Genomic DNA, 21,244 nt, shown 5'->3' with positions numbered 1-21,244 from the left:
CAGATCGGTGAGTTTAGAGTACACTGTGCGAACATCACTGAGCCGGATGATTCATATCTATTTGATTAAATATTAACAGGGAATTACCACCGTTGTCGCCAAGCAAACATTGCCAATGAATGCGCCTGGCGATGCCATCAACTTGTATGTAGCCATATATTGGGAGTAAAATGAAAACATCGCCATAAGTAAAAAAGGGATAAATTTTAGATCTGACTGGCAACGAAAAATGATCACTTGAGAATGGCTTAGTAAAAACACGATAATTAGTTTCTGTTGCATTATACGGCCCACTGGGTCTACTAGTCAAGTGATGCAAGTACATGTATCAACGTTTCCATCCTTAAAAACACAATCTTCAGCTACAGATGTCTGATTGATGTATAATAGAGACCTAATATAATGTCCTTTAGCCCTCTACATATCCTACACGATGTATAATAGATGATGGTTGACATGATTTTTGGACGACATGTAACATTATAATTGACTAAAATGTATAGTTCTATCAATATACGGCCACGTTTTTCAACACCCAGTACTTCACTGACATCGGCGGGCGCATTTATAACTAGGTACCTCGGTTTCATCTGGCAGATTTTTGACGCTCTCGCTACAATCATTGACAAGTACATTTCGAGTGTTCTTTCCGAAACTCACAACTCTTAGTCTGCGAAAATAAGTTGACGTAGTTGATATTTCAAATGGAACTTCCATAACTTCTAGTTTGCTCAGCTGATTAAACACTGGGTATACACTTTGGTTTACACAATGAATTTCAAACTTGTTCCCAAATGGCGTTTCAGTTAACAGAAGCAATACAGTCTTGATTGATGAGATTGAACTCTGGATTACAATGGATGTCTCTTGTGTCTTCCGGATCATTCTCATCAGCCTTGTGTTTCTAATTGCCGCACGTAGTACATTTGGTAAGTATTACACAATCACTCTTCATGATTAGCTATGCTCGCAATTTTGTAAGAATCGTCGAGGATGTGAGCTTACGAATACTTTAATGGTCAAAACAAAATCTCCATGGTTTCTTCAATACAATTCTCTCCTTTCAGCCGCAGTATCGGATGAGGAACGCCTACAGAAATATCTCATAGAAAATTATGGTCAAGCAGTGAGGCCCGTCAGCAACCGGTCTCGGCCAATAGTTATCAACGCTACAGTCTACTTCATCAAATTAATAGGCCTAGTAAGTTGACTTTGTTGGTTTTGGCTTCGAATTTATAAGCTTTTGCTATTTCCGTCAGCCCCACAATTTGTGGGTTTTTTGCTCATTCACCTTGAACTGTGTATACCTCAATAACATTACGTTCTTTTGCACCTTACGTCACTGTTAATTCACACCTAGCACAATACACGTTTTTTTTGTCTTTAAACAATTCCCGCTCGCTCACCTAGGCCTAAATTTCTGTTGTTCTACTGTCTAATAAAAGGATTACCAGGGGTAATCCTGATAACATCGACCCCAACGAGATAGCTTTCATTGGAATCGATAGACCTAAAATTGGTGTTTAGGCTGAGGCAAACTGGGGAAGACTGGCTCCTTATCCAAGGTCGGCAACCAGCCCAATAGAAAACTCTGAAATCAGACCGCGTAGTCTGGATATATATACTTGCAAGTGGCCCATGGTTTCATGTAAATTCCAGTTGAACCGTTTCTTAATTCCAGAGAGAAAAGGAACAAGAATATGAATATGCAGCCACACTAAACTTGGTGAGTAAAGTTTGCTGCTAAAAACAATCAGAAATTGGCATTATATACATGGAGAGGGATGAAACTTGACATGTATTCGGTTTATCACATTTATAACTCCGAACAGCCATCTCCAGTAATGGAATAATCATTAAAGGGATGACAAGGCCAAAACGCACGAGTAAAGCATTGAATTTGACTGTTTGTCTGCATTTTCCGTCAGCCTCACAATTTGTGGCGTTTTTGCTCATTCTATCGTAATGAACAAAAGTACTTCAATAGATCCTATTTTCAAGGTGTGGTTGGATCCCAAGTTAAAATGGAACGCCTCGGAATTCGGCGGTTACGATGATACTGTGATTTCTACCAAGGCACTCCCAATGTGGTTGCCAGACATAAGCCTTTACAATGGGTACGTATTGGGTGTTAGCAAAGCACATGACAATATTAAAAAGGTCGGTAACTCTTATTTCAAATACGATCACATTTCAAAAGCTCTCAGTATATATGTTTGAGAAAAACGACCGTACATTAGTTCCTGCAGGCTATTTCGGATGCCGTGAGAGTCGGCCACACAAGTGCCGTTACGAATTGATGACACCTTTGAAACCAGCACATTGATTCACCTGGGTCGACCATGATCGTGTGTCCACTCAGTCACATTCGTCGGTTGAGGCAATATAATCATGTTCTGTCAATGGCGTTTGGTTGGTGTTTGCAATGTTGCAAAAGCATCATCCCAAAGCAGTCATTAGAGTCACGTTTGCAATTATTGATATTTGATGTGGAGATTAAATGCAATCACAGGTGAATTGACCAATTCTGACCCGTCCAACTCTCTCTCTCTGAAGGATCGGAATTCATTTTGTTCACATGGGACACTGTGTGAATGCACTCAGCAGAGGGAGAGCAGATACTGGTGTTTATATTAAGTAGCACTGCGCATCATTCAATCTCAAACTGCGTGATCAACGACCTTAATATATTCTTGTATATCGGTTGATTTTGGGCCACTTATTCGATTTGGTCACTTAATCGTTTGCCATACAGTCATTTATTCGGTCAGGTCGCCAGAAAGGTTAAGTTTCTGTCACCTATTCGGTTGGGTCACTGACTCGAGCGAGGGGACATAGTCAGTTGTAACACGCCTTAGATTTAATATAGCGGTTTATTCATTACACAGTAGGGGTAACGATCCGGCAAATCACTAAATATTTCTAAACTGTGCTTCTACCTCGAGATAGATGCTGCATCTTGGCCACTCATCAGATATATATGACGTTGTGTCACTTCGAATGTGAAATTGCCTCAAAGCCTAAACCCGAATGATACTGTCACAGACCATGGGAAATAAGGAGGGCAGGATCTCTACACTCCAAATCATGATGTCATCAGTGTGCATTGTACATGTAATGGCTTCATATGTGGATGCTTTTTTGTGATTGTAGTGTTGACATCGACGACACGTATGACCTTTCCAAGCTACGTACGTTCACGACAAAAGTGATCAGTTCCGGCTACGTTGTATGGTTAATTGGACACTCTTTCCGCACCGTTTGTCACATGAATATAAAATACTTCCCTTTCGATACACAGACCTGTACATCTACATTTCTATGTCCGACAATGCAAAGGGAACTTTTGGAATTTAGAGTTCCGACGCCGTACGTCATGAGTGACTATCCAGCCGATAACGGGGAATGGATAATGGTCAGCAACAGAACTTATTCCAGCGTCACCTATCGGCGGCTTTTTAATGGACTGACAGAAGAGAAGAACAACTTCAATGCGGTGATGGTATTGCGAAGGAAGCCTTTGTACTATATCATCAACATCATCCTCCCGACCACGACTGTCTCCGTGCTCATTCTGTTGGTCTACTGCCTACCCCCTGACTGCGGGGAGAAGATCAACCTGGGAGTGACCGTCCTCCTCACTTTCTCCGTCTTCCAGCTTATGGTGGCAGACACGTTACCAAGCTCCTCCGATGAACCGTCCATACTGGGTAATTATGGAGTAAAGGCCTATACAACTTAGGCGATTTAGAGAGCGTTTCACGAATGAGACCTTTGTTCGTGGGAAACGCGGGCGTAAACGATGTCTAATTCGCGTTTGTGGGTATACACCTTTTTGATTAACGAGTTAAATGAGTTCAAGCATTGGCTGATAAATGAACAGTATTATTATTTCTACAGAATAGTTAGAGCAATATCTTAAATTAGACCAGTATCCTTTTTCACCAAACTGCTTATACATAATTTTGAAAAAAAACTCAGTTATTCTGCCTGAAAATTTCAAAGTGACCTTTGATTTTTGCCTTTTGGACCAATTGTTTAAAATAACTTTAACCTTAAACTTTACGAAAGTCGAAAAGGCTTAAGTAACTAATAGAGATGGCGCATGGCTAAGGTAACGCCAGCTCAGTGACTGTGCTCGTAAGCCGGGCCGAGGTTGCCAATGATCCTTTGCATTTTCTATTTCAGGCGTGTACCTCCTTTGGCAGATGGTGCTGTCTGCAATTTCAGTGGCCATGTCGGTCATCGTTCTTAATATCACAACCAAGGACAAACGCATACCAGCACCCATGCGTAGCTTCCTCTTCACACATGTAGCACGGGCGGTAGGTCTAACTCAGGCGGTCTGGGATTATGGCGTTGCCAAGGTCACCGAGCAAACCACAGATCAACTCCAAAACCAGAATTCTAAAACAGATCACGTCAATGGTATCAAACTAGAAGGACGCTCCGAAGAAGCCTTTGCGATTAAGACTCCCGATACCGCGACGTACAAGCATGTCAAACGGATCGCCTCTTACTTGAAAGTGTATGCGCAGACCATGGATGACCGGCTGACGGAAGCCGACGTGCAAAATGAATGGAAATTGGCCGCAAGAATCATCGACCGTTTGCTTCTGGTGACGTCATGCGTTGTAATGTTCGTTTCCACAACCATGTTCTTGTCTGTCCTCGTTCACGGTGACAAGACGGTAGTGTAACGGTTTTTTGTGTATGTTCCCAACATCTCTTCAGTAGATGGCAATATACCATGCCTTTTCAATAGGAGGACACAAGAGACTCATGCCATTCTTGTTTTAGAGTGTTATCACCTTAAAATTGTATTTCAAGCAGAAATAAGAATGTCATCTACTTCTTGACGCTGCACACAGAACTCGGAATCCCAAATTCAGTTGGAAATTCAACATGTTGACTTCAAGTCCTGTGTGATTTAACGTTGAAAGACCTTACACAGCACAAGAACACAAGATGAGATGCCCCGAACCCCAAAATGGTTGACCAATTTAATCCTCTATGCGGAATGGTTGGACAAGTGCATAGATGTAGCCACGGTCTCAGGGTTGTTTTGTCCGACGATGGGAGTTTCCTAAATATTAGGGAGTTTTCGCGGTCAATGTTAGATGTCTTTCAGTCCTGCAGACTTTCACGGTCATATACAATGATCATTCAGGGAGAGAAAGGGGATCGTTTGCACCCTTTGGTTTCCTCGTCTACCACCTTGCCAAGTTTTGAAAACTGTGTCTGTCTGTCGTCGTCGTCTACAGAATATGAGCAGCGGACGAAAAGTTTCAAATAACATTGCAACTCATGCATCTAAATTTTTCAGACGGGGTAACAGATTTGGCATTCAAACCTTGCTGATTTCTGATTATGATGGTCACCCAGGAAGCAATTTAGGGGAGATGGCAATATTTCGCAAAAGCAAACCAAAAACCAAAACAGTCACCACACTCTTGTGTATGCTTTAGTCATCTAGACGGTTTACAATAAAAAAGTTCAGAAGACACTTCTTGACAGCACCTTGACAGGTATCATGAACGGATTAAAGTAAAAAAATACTTCGTTGGCTGTCTTTTTGAGGCGTTCCTTAACATGCTTGATTATTCTCTTCATTCAGCGTTGACATGGGAGAGGATTTCGATTACTCCACAAAAGGCCACTATAAGATGCTCATCAAATCACGCGGTAAAGTGGTGTGGACGTTCGGCACAGTCTTCAAGACTATCTGCCTGATGGATATCACGTACTTTCCCTTCGATCGGCAGGTGTGCGAAACTAGGTTCATCAGCCAAACGAGAGGGAAGGGAAACCTCGTACTCCAGCCTGCCACGCCGTATATTCTCACCGACTCCCCTCCAGACACTGGCGAGTGGGCGTTCATATGGAATGGATCAAGAGCTGGACTGACAAACCGTGTCATGTACAATGGGAGAAACCTGCAGAAATCCGACTTTCGGGTGACTGTGGTGCTTGACAGAAAGTACCTCTTTTATATGATAAATACGATAGCTCCGTGTTGGATCATGTCGTTGCTGGTGTTGATGGTGTACTGCCTGCCCGCAGCCGCCCCGGAGAAGGTCTCACTCAGCATGACCATCTTACTCACCTTCTCCGTGTTTCAGCTAATAGTTGCAGACAGCTTACCGAGATCAGCAGGAATATCTATTTTCGGTAAGCTTATCTACAATTCCAACTCACAATTTTAATATTAGTTAACATCTTTTCTTAGAATCCTATAGCTACTAGTTGCAGAGAGCTTGCCGAGATCAGCAGGAATATCAGTTTTCGGTGAGCTGCATGTACAATTCTTATACACATGCGGAATGGTTGGCGAAGTGCATTGATATTAGTTTAGACCTTTACTTAGAATCTTACAAAAGTTTTATAAGAAACAGAATTCGATCATAACTAAAAATCTTATCTGGATTCGACCTGGGATTGGCTTACGATTTAAAATTCACTTCCAGGTCTCTATCTACTCCTCCAGATGATCTTGTCCTGTGCGTCAGTGATCATGGCCGTGTTTTCCTTGAACATCATTGGTCGTGACCTCCCCCTGCCGTCTCGCATCAGGTCATTCGTGTTCTCTCGTCTCGCGAGGCTTCTCTGTAAGGAACACCTGGTGAGAGAGATGGACACTTATCACGGCGAGGAACACAGCGCAGCCGAGACGGAAGTAGAAATTTATGAGCAGGAACCAGAAACGGATGTTGCTGAACGAGACGTTTCGGCAAATCCAAATTGGGCTGAACCCATTTTGGAATCCACCTTGGAAAGAGTTGCTTCATTGTTGGACTTCGCATATGAAGTTGATGAGAAGCAAAGAAAGCTTGATCAAATTAGGCTTGAGAGGAATGTGCTGGTATCTGTCACAGACAGACTGCTGTTGATGTTGTCGGCAACCTTACTCGCCTTGATTACAGTTATATGTTTCTCCTTGCTCTTTGGAAGAGGGGAATACATGCCTGAGGGTGACCTCAATGTCATGTTGTAGAGCGGATGGAATTCAATTCCGATGAATTTGAATGTTGAGTTTTGAGCTTTTCCCGTTACCACCGATGAAGATCGTTATCAAATGCCTTTTGCCTCACTTTCTTTACAATAGCCCAACGCTAATCGCCTCTCATGAATGTGACTCCAATCTATTGGATTTTTGTACGATTTTGATGACGTTTGTCACAAATTCTTACCAATCCAGTGATGAGACTATTTCGCGAAAAAGTATGAAATTTGCTAACATTGCACCTTTGTTACGTGTGCTATCTATCCAGCCGCCTGTCCTACATCCTAGCATATATAATAAAGAATAATGAATATGATATCAAACGTTTCTTTGTGTTGGTCAAGTTATTTATATGCTTTCTAAGCAAGTCCGTGTAACGTGTCCCTGCATGACTACCACGGCTATTATATACAAGTATTCAAACCTGACAATAACGATTTATTGTCATACTTGCAACAAAAGTGATATATATGGACACATTTTATACACTATAGTAAGTATATATGTTGTGAATCGTTGACCATAATTTGAGGTGGGGCCAGTTCCTGTTCAGATATCATTCTGCCAACCAGTAACCTATAGAGGCAAAGGCAAGTAAACTTTTCATTTTGATTGCAGATGTATTCTTGATCATGTGCGTGGATTATCGTGAAATCTAAATATTCGTCATATTATAATGTGTCTTAGTCGATAGGTTTGGTGTTAATATTAGTCGTTGGTCGCCCTTGAGGAAGGGTAAGCCACCTTAAGGGATGATCATCTCGAAAAAAATTTCCAAGTCAAGCCGCTTAAAAATTCTTCAACCAATTGAACATGTCCATCTTTTGGGAGCTGATTTAGTTTTTTTCTCTGAAGGATTGAGTCGTCATGGCATCCAAGTCATCCAATGAGTATGTTAATGCCGCTTTCGAAGGTGAGAATAATGGCCAAGCCCCCGGCACGGACAGCGGCGCTGGCGATGAAATGCCAGAGGTAATTTATAAGTGATATATATAATCAAACTTATCGACATGTCTGTGCTAGCTTGATTAATATGAGCTCTTATCGAGAAAGTGCATGAAGGTGGCAGTGACAATTATGCGATAAGGTAAATCATAACGATTTAACTTCTTCAAAATTGTAGTCAGGGCGACCTGCATGCATAAATACCCTAGTGGCCAAATAAGAAAACACAGACACAAACGCCCTGACCATAAGCGACCAACTGCACTTAGAATATGATATACACCCAGCGATTCGTCTCACTTGAATGTCCTTAATAATACATACAGATTCACAAAAATGCTCTTATTGAACTGAACTAAAGATCATGAAGATGTTTAAAAAAAACTCAAGTACAACTTCAAATCGACGCGAACATTCTTGTTAACACTATTCACTTTTTCGCCAACAGTTCATCGACCACGTGGAATTGACCATTGAAGTGGAAGATGAGAACACTGAAGATGAAGAGGTCGGCTGTTGCGCAAGAGGCATTGGCCGAGTCCAAAGTGGTTTGCGACTGTACTACCATGAGTACTACTACAACACCTGGAATGGCATTTACCTATTCTTCCTAAACTGCTACGGGGCTTACTTCATCGGTGCCATGTGGTTCAGCTTCGGCGACGAGGGGTCCTTGCGGCTGCTTGGTATGACGTGTGTGATTGTCTTCTTCACCATAATAGCTTTTGCGAACCTGAAGTTCGGAAAAACTGTATATGACAACACCATTAAGCCTGTGAAGAATTATTTCGTTGGTGATAAGTGCGGAAAGAAGATTGCCACGGCTCTAAAATGGTAATGTATTGTGCATGCTAAAAGTCTGCGATGTCGCAAAGGTTCATTATTAAGAGAAATAAGAAGCTTTTGATTTTTGTCAAATAAGACTTAGCCTACCCATGCTGAGAAAACAGAACAGATCGGGAAGTTCAAGGCTATATTGGGGTCAATATTGATGACTTGCCGAGACAATCCGTTTATCGAAATGGAAAAAGAAGGTAAGAGAAGATGATGAAAGAACTCATCCTTTTATTTCAGGATTTTCATTGCCATCGTCATCGGCTTGATAATTTACTTCCTCGTGTTCGAAGTCGGGATGAAGGAGCCGTACAATCTCGTTGGTTTGGCCGGCCTTGCAGGTTATATTTTGCTATTTTATATCTGCTCCCACAACCCTGCCAAGGTATGCCTCATTCAGTATCACATGCCATTCAATTATTACCATTATAGTGATCAACCGGACAATTCCAATCCAAGTCTTCCATGGGTTGCATTCCTTAATCAACTGCGTTAAAAGCTGTCACCGAGATCTAATAATGGCGACGTGGATTTGAATATGCCGTGGTACTATCTCAATATTAGCAAGCGGGAAAATACTACATTTTACTCTCAATTTTCAATTACGTTTCCGCTTTGTTAGGTGAAATGGCGACCGGTGATATGGGGTCTCCTGCTACAGTTTGTCTTTGCCCTTCTTATCTTGAGGACAAGATGGGGATTCCTGGCATTCAGATGGCTCGGAGAGAGGGTCACTGAATTCCTTTTGCACACAGATTTTGGGTCGAAGTTCGTGTTTGGAAACATTGAACTGCACTTCTTTGCATTCAAGGTAAGTGATACAGGATCGTTTGACAACTTGGTGACGACATTAAGCTTACTTCTTAGAAATCAAAGTAACGGATAAGAGATCTTATGCCAACTTGGTATTCTGATATGTATGGATAGTATTTATGCAGATAGGCCCTCATCGAGAGTCATCAAGTCATTATGCTATTTGGCGTGTATCTTGTAGGCCGTGGGCCAAAGCCAAAAGCTTTCATTCGCGACAATATTTCGGGGGCAAAGTAAAGGTGTTCTGATAATAATCAATCAGGCACTGATATCACATATTTATAAATTAAAAACATTGTTGAATTTTAAATCGGATACACTGACTTTAATCACAAGAATCTCCAATAATTGCATTTTTAATCAAAACTAACACGTATTTCTAATTTCCAGCTTCTCCCGGTGGTTGTCTTCTTCAGCACGATAATATCATTGTTGTACTACCTTGGTTGGATGCAGGTGGTGATTAGGAAGGTGGCCTGGGTCATGCAGATTACTATGGGAACAACTGCAGGAGAATCTCTCAACGCTGCTGGGAACATTTTCATCGGTCAGGTAAGGTCTTAGACAATGTTGAGTTTACCCTACTCTCCTCTCCTAGTCATTGTGTTACCGTGGCTGGAGGCAGGTTGAAACCAGGAAGGCAGCCTGTGTCATGCAGGCAGCCAAAGGAACACAACCAGAGAATCTCTAAACGCTGCTGATGAAAACACTCAGTGTTATTAATTGCGATGTTATGATGTGTGCAGTCCTTATCAATTTATCATATCTTTCGTTTATTGTAGAGCGAGGCACCCTTATTGATTCGTCCCCTCATTCAGAATATGACCCGGTCAGAGATACACGCTGTGATGACAGGCGGGTTTGCTACCATTGCCGGCAGTGTATTAGGCGCTTTTATCTTTTTTGGGGTAGGTTAAGCACCAAGGTCTGGTCATCATTGCTGTGCAGAAATTATCTATATACTAGCATTGTGCCCGTGGCGCAGGCAGGCTCAAATGGGCTTTACCTTGAATAGATTGAATTGCAATGAAAATCTAATGCAATAGAACTGCACACATGCGTTTGTTTACAATTTCTTTCCCCGCGAAATCTCGAAGATCAGGTGACCTGCAATCGTGGATTGAAAATAACATTAACCTTGGTTCAGCAGGTCAACAGGAACAGGCTGTTCCAATCATCCCCCAACAGCCAGCTGTTCAACAGGTAGTGTTAGTCACCCCACAGGGAGTGCAGGTAATTGATTAATCCCCTGCATAACTAAACAGCAATGGCATGGCCTCTGTGAGTGGTGAAGAGAATTGACAGTGTCCGATTAAAAATCCCTCATTACTGCTCCGCTGAAGTAAATTTCCGAAAATAAACATAACGTTGCATCAGGATAACATATCACCTGCAAACGTGCAAAATTTCGAGACGAAACACTACCCCCAAATGGCACTTTATCGAGCCGCCTTATAGTATTATGATATAGATGCGTCATGCGCCATGCTTTTTACCCAATTTATCAAAAGGCATTCACATTTGGAAATAAAAACTCGTAGCAGTCACAAGTTGACTGTTTATTCGCAACAGGTGGTAAGATCACATAGGTTTTGTGCGTGGTGAGACAATTATAGTCAACTTATGGGTTGCTTTGCAACCATAGATGCGATGTAAGCAATTCAAATGCATTACGTAAACGCGAACATTGTTTTCGTCCTCTAAAAAACAAGACGTCGCGAGTTGATACCTCCTTACACAGTCGTGGTTGTGACCGCGTGACCAACTCGCTGCTTCTTTATAGTCATTGATATCATCATTCAACTGCAGGCTCCAGCGAACCATCTCCTTTCCGCCTCTGTCATGTCGGCCCCAGCTGCCCTGGCCATGGCTAAACTCTTCTACCCCGAAACCGAGAAATCGAGGACAACTGCTAAAGATGTTGTCCACATGGAAAAAAGGTCATTATCAAATACTGCAATTGTTAACCTCTATGGAGTTTATTCGCGACTTCATCGAGAATAAGTCGGCCGCGAAAAGTTGGTGGTTTACCGTTTTCTTTGGAATGTTCATGATCTTGTGAGAATACACATGATGGTTGACTCGATTGTCTCAAAATTTGAGAGAGCTATTTCGAATTTTTCTTTACATAACTTTTGTTAAACACCCGTAATTTCCAATTCTAGTCAAGAGAGAAATATCATCGACGCCTTGTCGACCGGAGCTTCCCAGTCCATCAAATTGGTGGCCAACATTGCCGTGAACCTGATTGCCTTCCTTGCTGTTCTTCACTTTCTGAATGGAACCTTAGAATGGCTGGGACGAAGGGTGGGACTTGGTGTTTGCGACGACGACCCCAATGAAGAGCAGGAATACCCCTGTCTAAGCCTCGAAGTGAGTTTACATCGTATATCAGACTCCCAGTGTGGAGGTTCAAAATGCCCTGGGATAGACAGTCCGGGAACAAATGATTCTATTATGAGATGTTTAAATTTCTAAGCTTATGGTGGTTATGGCCTCCATTATAGAATCTTAAGCCATAATCTGTAAGAATACACATGACCGGACCCTTTTTCTAGGGAGACATTTCTACTTTTAAACCACGCCTAAATTTGAACTTACAACGTTTGTTACAACCGCGCCAGAAGGTCAATGCATCACCAATTATAAGTTGGGATCGAATGTATTTTACAGCGGCCGCAATCGCTGCGGGAAAGAATTAGTGGAAACTAGCCTTAATTCGCAACTCTGTCTTTTCAGCTTATTTCGTCCTACCTGTTTTGTCCTCTTGCCTTAATGATGGGTACGACACTTCAACACTGCCGACAGATGGGGCACCTAATCGGTCTGAAGACATTTTTGAATGAGTTCGTTGCCTACGATTACATGGGACAGCTTATACGAAACTCAAACGCTCATCTAAATTACACCCAGATTCACAACATAACACACCTGACGCCTGGAGTTCCAGCCTATGACGCTGCCGTTAGACATCACTTCGATGATATCATACATTTGCTCAACAACTCACGTGTATTGAAAGGCGGTGTACTGGACGTAAGATTAAAACTATTCACATTCCGTCCTCATTCGTTTTTCCAATTCGACCAATGGCATGTACTCAATTTATGTGCAAAAACAATGCCAGTCATCGATGTGGTTTCAAAATGGAATATCTCATTATTTTTGTGGTGTTATCGAATATCTCATTATCTCATTATCAAAATCAAATATCTCATTATTTCTCTGGTCTTATCGAAGCAAACACGAATCGTTTCATGACAAGACATGACTATTAAGAATTATGCATTTCATCAGATTGCGTACATCATGTTACCCGTACAAGCGGTCTGAGTCTAGTTGAAATAGAGGAGTCACGGCCAACACCATACCAAGTTGTATGAGGTGGGATGAGTTCATCATAGCTCAGAATGCCTAAAATAATAACTTATGTCTTTGACTATTATCTATTACTTTAAATAAATGTCCTATGTAGTGTCTTGAACACGATGTCAATTTTAATTCCAGGAGCGCTCGACGGTGATAGCAACGTACGCCCTTTGCGGATTTGCCAATTTTGGTTCTGTTGGGATCATGGTTGCTGCTTTGACCGCCATGGCGCCCAATAGAAAGAGCGACATAGCATCATGGTCGGTTGCAATGCGGGCAATGATAGCGGGGAACGTGGCGTGTTTCATGACGGCTTGTATTGCAGGTGAGTACATGAGTTTGTCAGACAGTGATGCTTTCCTTCATTGCATGTAATGCAGTGTTGGTAGTGCCGGTAACCATTGTGGCTGGTCATGTTGATAGAGGATTCACTCATCTAATTCATTGAGTGACATACTATTGCATACAGGTTGCAAAGCAACTTTCCCCCACCAATTTACAAAAAGGTCGACTTTGTAGACTCGGGATTACTTTTAAAATTCTATTCGTTTCAGGTTTACTTTACAGCCCGGCGAGCGTGGGGATCACTCCGTAGGCCATTCCCGGATACATCTGGATGAATATTATGGATAAACAATGGATATATTTTAGTATTTGTTTGGAGTAAATCGGAATATACTTAAAAAGTGAGATTGGGCAAGTTTGTTTCTACAGTCCAGATAAATACAGGAAAACGTGCCGAGAAAAAACATATAGCTTAGAGATACATTATATGAAAAGTGTGAGTCGGCATGTCTCTGTCTTGATAATAGATGTTTTTGCTTTTCGTTGGTAAGTGTAAGAAATTGGTCCAGAGCTCATACTTGTACGTCCGCGGTATACATGTACATGTAAGGTAAAATACTATAATTTACATATTCATCTTTAATTTTTAGCTATGCATATTTTCTACTTTTTGAATGTTAGTTTTAACAAACTTTAGTAGTTGGCTCAATACTGCGACTTCTGATTAGTTGATTGATTAAAATTGATTAAATTGATTAGTTTTGATTAACGTTTTTAGTTGTTTTTGAATGATTGATGCCGACATGAAGGCTGTGACTTCCGTGCTGCAGCGTAGCAGGAAGCCTTCATGTAAACTCTGTTTTTGAGCATTGGAAACGCTTTTTTGAGGTTTCATTCAGCCAACACAAATATGCCATACTGAACTTCCAGCGGTATTGCCTCCGTTACCTCCGCCCATACAACTGAAGAAATACGTGTCATTTTCCTGTATATCGCGCACCTCACGTTACGGTGCACCTCATCCAAATTTGAGCTGATTCTGCCGTATATATGCAATGTACACTACAAGGCAGCATATGATGAACCCGTTTTTCGATCGCACAGACCTCACTTTCCATGGCCACTGCGCTGTTAATATTAGCTGGATTTCAAAATAACTTCACAGGGTTCGCCCTTTTAATCTTCTCTAGACACTGCGTAAGTTCCAGCGCAAAGCATACTGCGGTTTTTGCCGAGATATCGGACCGCTGATCGAGCAATAGCGATGGTCATTGGCCTTGCGCTAACTCGTTACCATTGTGTGTACAGCGATGTGTGTACAGCGATGCCGATTATGAGTGAGTAAGTTCGCTATAGATGTGTACTTGAACTAAATACCTAATCCGTCAGTGGTAGTGAAAATCACTTGATATTCGGTATATATCAGTCGTTTTCTTGAGTACATACATGTACATATACATATCCCTTGCACAAAGAAGTCAGATGATCAGCCAGGTGATAATGTATATGAATGACCTCTATTTATTGACATAAAGGCCTGAAGGCCAATATGATTTTGTACATTGGCCATGCATAGAGAAAAATTAAATACTCTTGTCTGAAAAGATGTCACTAGAATATTATTTGCTGACGATAATACAGTGCATGTGGATTCTGACAGGTTGTCACAGTAAGAGCTGCGTGACTGATGGACCATGCTCTTGTACATATGACGATGGAAGTGGGACGGTGGATATTTCTAGCGTAGGGAATACAGATGGAACACCAAGGTAAGCACTTCTTTCAGTGACCCCTCCCCTCCTTTAACGTCGAACAAGTTAAATTCTAAATTACAATGACGCCAGGTCAAGGATGGTTCTCAAAATGAGAAGTGCGCGCGGGGGATGATGGCCGAATTCGTTTGCATTATCAATAAAGATTACTATCTTAACAAGGATGCAGTTTATGAAATGGGGAACATTGGTTATTAAATTTGTATCTTCTACAGACTGAAGGACAAGTTAGCTGATGATGGTGTATATTTGTACTCGTACAATCCATGCAGGCCATTCAGCGAGGGGGATAAATGCACTAACGTTGCGGTAGGTACATGTTTTTAGAATAGATCCAAACGATAATACACATTACTAAGCTACAGTTCAGGTAAGCATAGTCGAGATAATTATTGGTGGGAAGTGTTTGAAAAATGAGTTAGCTAATCGATCAGAAAATCTGTCATTACTGATAAAGATGACAAAATGATTTTCGTACATGATTAATATGATTAATATTTTTCGTAGGTGTGCGAAGTCTTGGATAACGATGGCACCTTTTACTACACACCCGCTGGGGCTCAAGATGGCGCCCAGTTTGGTACGGAGGGAAGTGACTTAAAGGTTACGTATAAATCCAGCCCAGACCAATTCTCGTAGTGAGTATTTCCATCTGCTCGAGATAAAACCGATATGAATAATATAATAGAGCATCGGCGTCTATTTCACAAGCCGGGGATATAGCATGCGTCGAAATGACGGCAAAACCCACACACAATTGACGCCATGTCGCTCTCCATAGCAGAGGTTACGAATTTGTCAGTTTTAGCCTATTTTGCAGAAGACCCGTAATACTTGAAGAACTATGATTCCGACGCGACTGATACAACTTTTCAAAATCTTCCAAAGACTTTTTATTCACTGCATGGCGCTGTGGTCACAAAAATGGCTTTACAAATCGTCTAAGGCCTTTGTGTCTAATATTTGCTACCAAAATCGAAATTGGTCAAATTTTGCTGATTCATCTGTGGAAAAGTGCACTGAGTCCTCAGTCTGAGTGCTCCATTATCCATTTAGATGAAATGATTCTGAAAATGCATAGTCATTAATGGTCATTTTAATGGGCGGCATGTGCTTTAGGTCAACGTGTATCAATATGAACATCGTGAAAATAAATTTTGTTTCTGCTTTATAGCATAACTAATGTGATTTTGAAATGTGATGAAACAGTGACGGGAGATCCGACATGGCAAGTACCCGGAACGCAGCCAGATTTCTCAATAGTAAGTGCAGTGAAATAAACTAAAATTTCTTTGCAATAGAAAACCCTTTTTATTGTATGTATCTTCATTGTTAACTCTCTTTATTACGTTGTTGTCAGTGTAGATTCATTGGGTCCACAACATACTTCACTCATTGTTCTGATGGTTGCATGGCTGTATGAAGCATGGTCTACGAGAGCTTATGGGTTGGGCTATTTTGAAGTGAAGTCGATTGAATTTAAAACAGGATGAATTATCGGCAAATCAAATGATTGTTTGGGAAGGTTCTTAATTGTCTTCACCGATTTCGCAGTAGAAAGCTGGCAAGCATGCGAAATTTTGAAGAGGTTCTAATGTGGTTTATCAGGTTTTCCAGCAGTCTGAAAATGTCCCTTTTCCAGAGTTCTGGAGTGGAGAAGGGGGTGTGTGTTGTCACAAGGATTACGTATAATTTCAGAAACTGGTTATGACACACAAGTGTAACTGCCCAGGCCATTGTGGGAGCGAGGGACCTCACACTGGGGGACTCAGCGTTGGATCTATTCTTTGTATAATGTAAGATATCGATAAGTTATCATAAGAAATACTCATTGTTATGACTGTATGTTTTGTTAGCCCTTCTTTAGAGATGATCGTTTGCTTTAAAGGGAGCTATAGGCAGGAGTGGTGGCCATTGTTGGTCTCATGGTGACTAAATGTATGCTTAGTTAGGCAACTGGGTATCGAATTAATGAAGAAAACATCACCGTACGAGCATGAATTCTGCCAACGGACTGAAATGTGAAATATCATGGTGTAGGAACGTCTATATGTGAAAGTCGAGTCAGTTGAGTTAAATCGAAGTTGTTAGTCGTAAACGATGCTTAGTATCTGTATTCATGCCTGCACCTCTTGGTCATACACGTCAAAAGAGGAATAAAGGTCATTCGAAGGACCACGATTTTGTACATGTACTTCTAAGCTCCTTATGACACCACTCATTTCAAATTTCAGCTTTTTCGCTGGAATAGCCGTTTATTTTGCATTTGGAGCTGTATACATGTTCTTCATAAAGAAGGAGTCGGGTAAACAGGTTGTTCCAAACGTAACATTCTGGACGGGTCTGCCTGGATATATTAAGGTTTGTTTTCGTTACGTTCAGTTGCATTTCATAATCAAGGATTCATGTTTCACGATGATCGGCGGGTTTTGCAGCCCTTGCGAACGACGAAGTGCAAATGTCTGTGCTGTCATCAAGTAATTCATGAATTTGCCTCTTTTCCAATTCCAGGACGGCGGTCAACTAGTTGTCGGGAAGGTAACAGGGAAAGGAGGGTATTCGCAGATATAACTTACGAATACTATTAAAGAACAAATCAACACCAAAAGTTCAATTATTGTATATTTTTTAATTGTTTTTCAAAATAAATATGTATACTTCGTGAAAAAATAAATGGGTACATATATGAAAGGAAAATGTATCTTTCCCCATTTATTCAATGCATCGAGGTGATTGCAACATGTACAAACACTACATATGATGTAAACATTGGAATGAGTGGACGCCACGAAAAATCATGAATAAGAGAATGCCTGGAAGACATGGAACTCCATTGTCTCGTTAGAGTTATATAATGATAGAAATACTCGAATCAGATTTCCGAGTATTCTCCACGCTTTTTAGTAATTGATCCGATGACAAATTTTCCGCCATCCTGAAAAAAGTAATAGTAGTAAAAATAATGTGGTGTATTTCAGATATTGGGTTTGAATATGATCCAGCACATGTGTCTAAAACGGTGGATGTTATGGTTGAGATAACACATGCTGAAATAACTAAATGTTCCGCAGGGATCAGTTTCCGAGCGTATATTCCGCAGGGATGCATTTGTTAAGAATTTGGGAAATGTTTATGGAAGTGACTACTTGGCAAGCCCGGCTTACCAAACAGCGACTTTTTCTTGTCCTGAATGGAGAGCCGAACTCATTAATATTAAAGTAAAGTCTCCAGCTCGCCAAACAGGGTAGATTTTTTACCTGTTTGGCAAGCCCGGCTGGCCGAACAGGGTGGCTTTTTAGTGCTGTTTGGCAAGCGGCTCTCCAAACAGGACAAAAAAAGATGCCTGTTCGGCGAGCGGCTTGCCAAATAGACCCGGCCATACTTATATTATAAACTTATCATCAATTATTTGAAATTTGGCACACACTACGATCCGGACACTGTTAGTTCTTGCTTAAAAGTTTATGCATTTTGCGTTGAGGCCTTTTTGTTCTATACCAAAAATAAAATGTAAGCCCACCACAGTGGCAAATTTTCCACAAAAAATTATCATATAATTTTCACAGTCATTGTTTGAAGAAAATTCTGTATCTTTGGTGATGGCGAGAGTCATGTACCTCTTCGACGTACCTGTATTTGTCCCGGTAAACCTGTCCAGAAGGTGTGGTTAGGTACTACATTCACGCCGGATTCTTTTTTGACAAAAAACAGAAACAAAGCCCCAAAACCAAAGTACACAACGAGGCCGACTAGAAGACTGAAAAGAGAAAATGCATTGTACTAAGGGTTAAACTCGTCCAGTGTTCAAGAAATGATGTGATGTCACCTTACAGGACAGCTGAAACACATGGTGAGCGGTTCATACTTACATTATGCACAGTATCGAACCAATGCTTAGAGCCATAGCCGCTCCTGCGCTGCATGCGTTTGGGCAGTTACAATTGTGGGTCATGGTAATTAGCTGAAAAAAGGAAAGAAAACGGTTACAGACGATAAATATTAGAAGCTTCGGACATTACCAAGATACGGCCAGATGCGGCCAGATAAGATCAATCATCTAGTTTGCTTGAACCACCAGTTTTTTAATACTAGACTGGCAATTATGAGTTTTAGTATAACCAATGAAAAACTCTTCCTTGCGCAATTAGCGTAGTTTTCAAATAAAAAAAAAGTTATTTTCCTTGCATGTGTCGCTGATTAACGCTGATGCTGTTTCTTCATCCCTCTCAAGCCTCTGTTGTTGCAAATGAGCAAGACGCTTACCATGTTGGTGGCCTGTGGTGGTTTACCTAGCACCTCCCATTTCGGCTCGCCTGTCACCGTCTTATCACATTTTAATGTGACTATGGTTTTCCTTAAACGAAAAGGGATGATACGTTCGCTATAGAGGTAGGAGAGAGTCTCGCCTTGAGCGTAGTTCGGATCACTTTATCTTTGGGACTACAATGACCTGCTTTTTGCAGCAATTACCTCGTACAGATGGTTTATTTTGTTCGTTAGAGCGAATCCATACGATCACCACAAGACCAAATCATCAACTCCCTTCTGACGATCGACCTGCATCCTGGTTATCGATTTTTGTTCTACTAGTTAAGTGGTTGACCTCCATCGACTGAGCGGTGACCAACCATTGGCATTCACTTGCCAAAAAGGCCGTACTTTAGAGTATAAGTATGAATAGTTGAGCTGGAAATTATTGTCGAAATCCCCTCGCCTAAGAAGGTAAAGTGAATTTGCAAACGTTTCAGGGAGTGGTAAGGAATTATGGCAGGGTGTTAAATGATTAATTTCCTTAAATGATTGTATCATACTCACGCATCATCTGCGGTTGTGTAGGTGATGTCTAAATCTGCCCCACTCATGCCGAATTTTGCCGTAGGCTGCATTCCGGCTGGGATGTAATAATCCCGTTCGGTGTTGTTTATAATATAGCAAACCTACATAGAGAGACAGAAAAAAAGTAGAAAGACCTTGCAAAAAGTATCCATTAATGCATATAAGTAGGGTACTTGAGTGAAGTTCCTGATTCTCGCCCCATGTCAGTCGCGAAGCTAATCGCTCTCGCTACGTCAGGCAGGTTGATCTTCATTATAAGAAAAAGACATTGGCCAAAGTGGCAACGATAGCCATCCTAGCATTTTTATCTCGATTTTTTCTTAGACGACACACATGGCTGATGGCTATGGTCACAACAACCCCAAATGCCAGCGCAACGTGTCAGTTACCACTACGTGTCCAGAAAACACTCGGAGGGAAACTCACAGCGACATCTTTGCACTCGTGTTCTGTGAAAGATGTACACGGATTGTAGGAATACTTCGCGGAGTCAGCGGTGCCGATCTCGTCTTTCAGTCTGAAAAAGTGGAATTATTTGATGAGAACAATATTAACGTACTGTGGTCTACAGCACATTTAGTTCACCCGACCGCGGGTATTTCGGGTTTGAATAGACTTGAATGCGATGCATGGCCCCAAATCTTCGTATGAAGCCATGCGCCACCTTTGGCCCATTTTGAACTAAAAGGTCGACCAACTAACAGTTTTCTGCTGTATCATAGCGCCTCCTGGGGAGTTCAGGGTGAATCGTTAATCCAACAAAATGATATAGAATGTCATTGTAAAATCACGTTTAAGGTCGTATTTTCATGTGGAAACGCGAGAAGGAACAAGCAACAGGGATACTAAGACGATTGGGCACTTCTACTTTACGAGAGATTGCCAAATGCGATTACCAAATAGAGAGGTGATACCAAATACGATCAAAAAACGAGAAAAACACGAGATGTAGGTTACGGAGTGAAATTCCTCATCATACCTTGGGTTTCCGTCAGTGTTTCCAAGGCTTGATATATCTACGGTCCCAGATCCATCATCATATGTACATGAACAGGGACTATTTGTAACGCATGTCGCCCCTGTGCACCGCCTCACATACAAGCACCCGAAAATCACCAGAAAGAACTTCGACAGCATTTTTGCATCAATATTAGAATCTCGATCAGTGTACAGGCCTGTCTAGTCTGGCCATTATTGACATTGAATGAAAAGTCTCGAGAGCTGCGATAGAAATCAGGTCAACAGCGAACTCGTGACTATCCAGGTCATCAATTTCGGCCAGATATTTATATATTCGATATAAGATGTATGTGTAGTAGCTTGGAGTGTTTCTGAGTGTGAGTGCTCCCTACAATATAAAGAGCAGGCCTCGAATGATTGTTGTTGT

At 41.4% G+C, this 21,244-nt stretch overlaps 4 protein-coding genes across 6 annotated transcripts; 3 read left to right on the top strand and 1 right to left on the bottom strand.

The window, feature by feature from the left end:
• The first annotated feature begins 617 nt into the window (after positions 1 to 617).
• LOC135500359 (neuronal acetylcholine receptor subunit alpha-3-like) lies at positions 618 to 7,337 on the top strand. 2 transcript variants are annotated; one of them, XM_064791788.1, is made up of 6 exons: positions 618 to 929; positions 1,068 to 1,201; positions 1,682 to 1,726; positions 2,002 to 2,117; positions 5,618 to 6,171; positions 6,468 to 7,337. In XM_064791788.1, exons 1-6 carry the CDS (start codon positions 857 to 859, stop codon positions 6,992 to 6,994), a joined length of 1,449 nt encoding a protein of 482 aa, XP_064647858.1. In that variant the 5' UTR covers positions 618 to 856; the 3' UTR covers positions 6,995 to 7,337. The 2 variants fall into 2 exon arrangements, with proteins under 2 accessions (XP_064647858.1, XP_064647859.1); XM_064791789.1 differs by lacking the exon at positions 6,468 to 7,337 and adding an exon at positions 3,154 to 3,710 and having other exon boundaries at positions 4,189 to 5,625.
• A 99-nt stretch (positions 7,338 to 7,436) lies between these two features.
• LOC135500723 (solute carrier family 28 member 3-like) lies at positions 7,437 to 14,018 on the top strand. 2 transcript variants are annotated; one of them, XM_064792355.1, is made up of 12 exons: positions 7,437 to 7,593; positions 7,859 to 7,916; positions 8,397 to 8,782; positions 9,023 to 9,167; positions 9,405 to 9,593; positions 9,986 to 10,147; positions 10,378 to 10,503; positions 11,405 to 11,535; positions 11,761 to 11,968; positions 12,335 to 12,631; positions 13,103 to 13,289; positions 13,519 to 14,018. In XM_064792355.1, the coding sequence occupies exons 2-12, from the start codon at positions 7,890 to 7,892 to the stop codon at positions 13,557 to 13,559; spliced, it is 1,899 nt and encodes a 632-aa protein (XP_064648425.1). In that variant the 5' UTR covers positions 7,437 to 7,593; positions 7,859 to 7,889; the 3' UTR covers positions 13,560 to 14,018. The 2 variants fall into 2 exon arrangements, with proteins under 2 accessions (XP_064648425.1, XP_064648424.1); XM_064792354.1 differs by having other exon boundaries at positions 7,438 to 7,593; positions 7,859 to 7,975.
• Positions 14,019 to 14,338: 320 nt separating this feature from the next.
• Positions 14,339 to 17,695, top strand: LOC135500728 (uncharacterized). The gene is made up of 7 exons (XM_064792359.1): positions 14,339 to 15,018; positions 15,237 to 15,330; positions 15,529 to 15,659; positions 16,196 to 16,283; positions 16,720 to 16,817; positions 17,256 to 17,382; positions 17,533 to 17,695. Exons 1-7 carry the CDS (start codon positions 14,855 to 14,857, stop codon positions 17,590 to 17,592), a joined length of 762 nt encoding a protein of 253 aa, XP_064648429.1. The 5' UTR covers positions 14,339 to 14,854; the 3' UTR covers positions 17,593 to 17,695.
• On the bottom strand, positions 17,659 to 21,088 carry LOC135500729 (uncharacterized). Its single transcript, XM_064792361.1, has 7 exons — positions 20,837 to 21,088; positions 20,284 to 20,374; positions 19,837 to 19,958; positions 19,285 to 19,375; positions 18,891 to 18,982; positions 18,652 to 18,778; positions 17,659 to 17,956 (listed from the first exon to the last, which is right to left on the bottom strand). Exons 1-7 carry the CDS (start codon positions 20,992 to 20,994, stop codon positions 17,894 to 17,896), a joined length of 744 nt encoding a protein of 247 aa, XP_064648431.1. The 5' UTR covers positions 20,995 to 21,088; the 3' UTR covers positions 17,659 to 17,893.
• Positions 21,089 to 21,244: the final 156 nt, after the last annotated feature.

This window comes from Lineus longissimus, chromosome 16, assembly GCF_910592395.1.
Source record: "Lineus longissimus chromosome 16, tnLinLong1.2, whole genome shotgun sequence".
Lineage (NCBI taxonomy): Eukaryota > Metazoa > Nemertea > Pilidiophora > Heteronemertea > Lineidae > Lineus > Lineus longissimus.
Note: the sequence above shows the minus strand (reverse complement) of the source record. Positions and strands in the feature narration are given on the sequence as shown.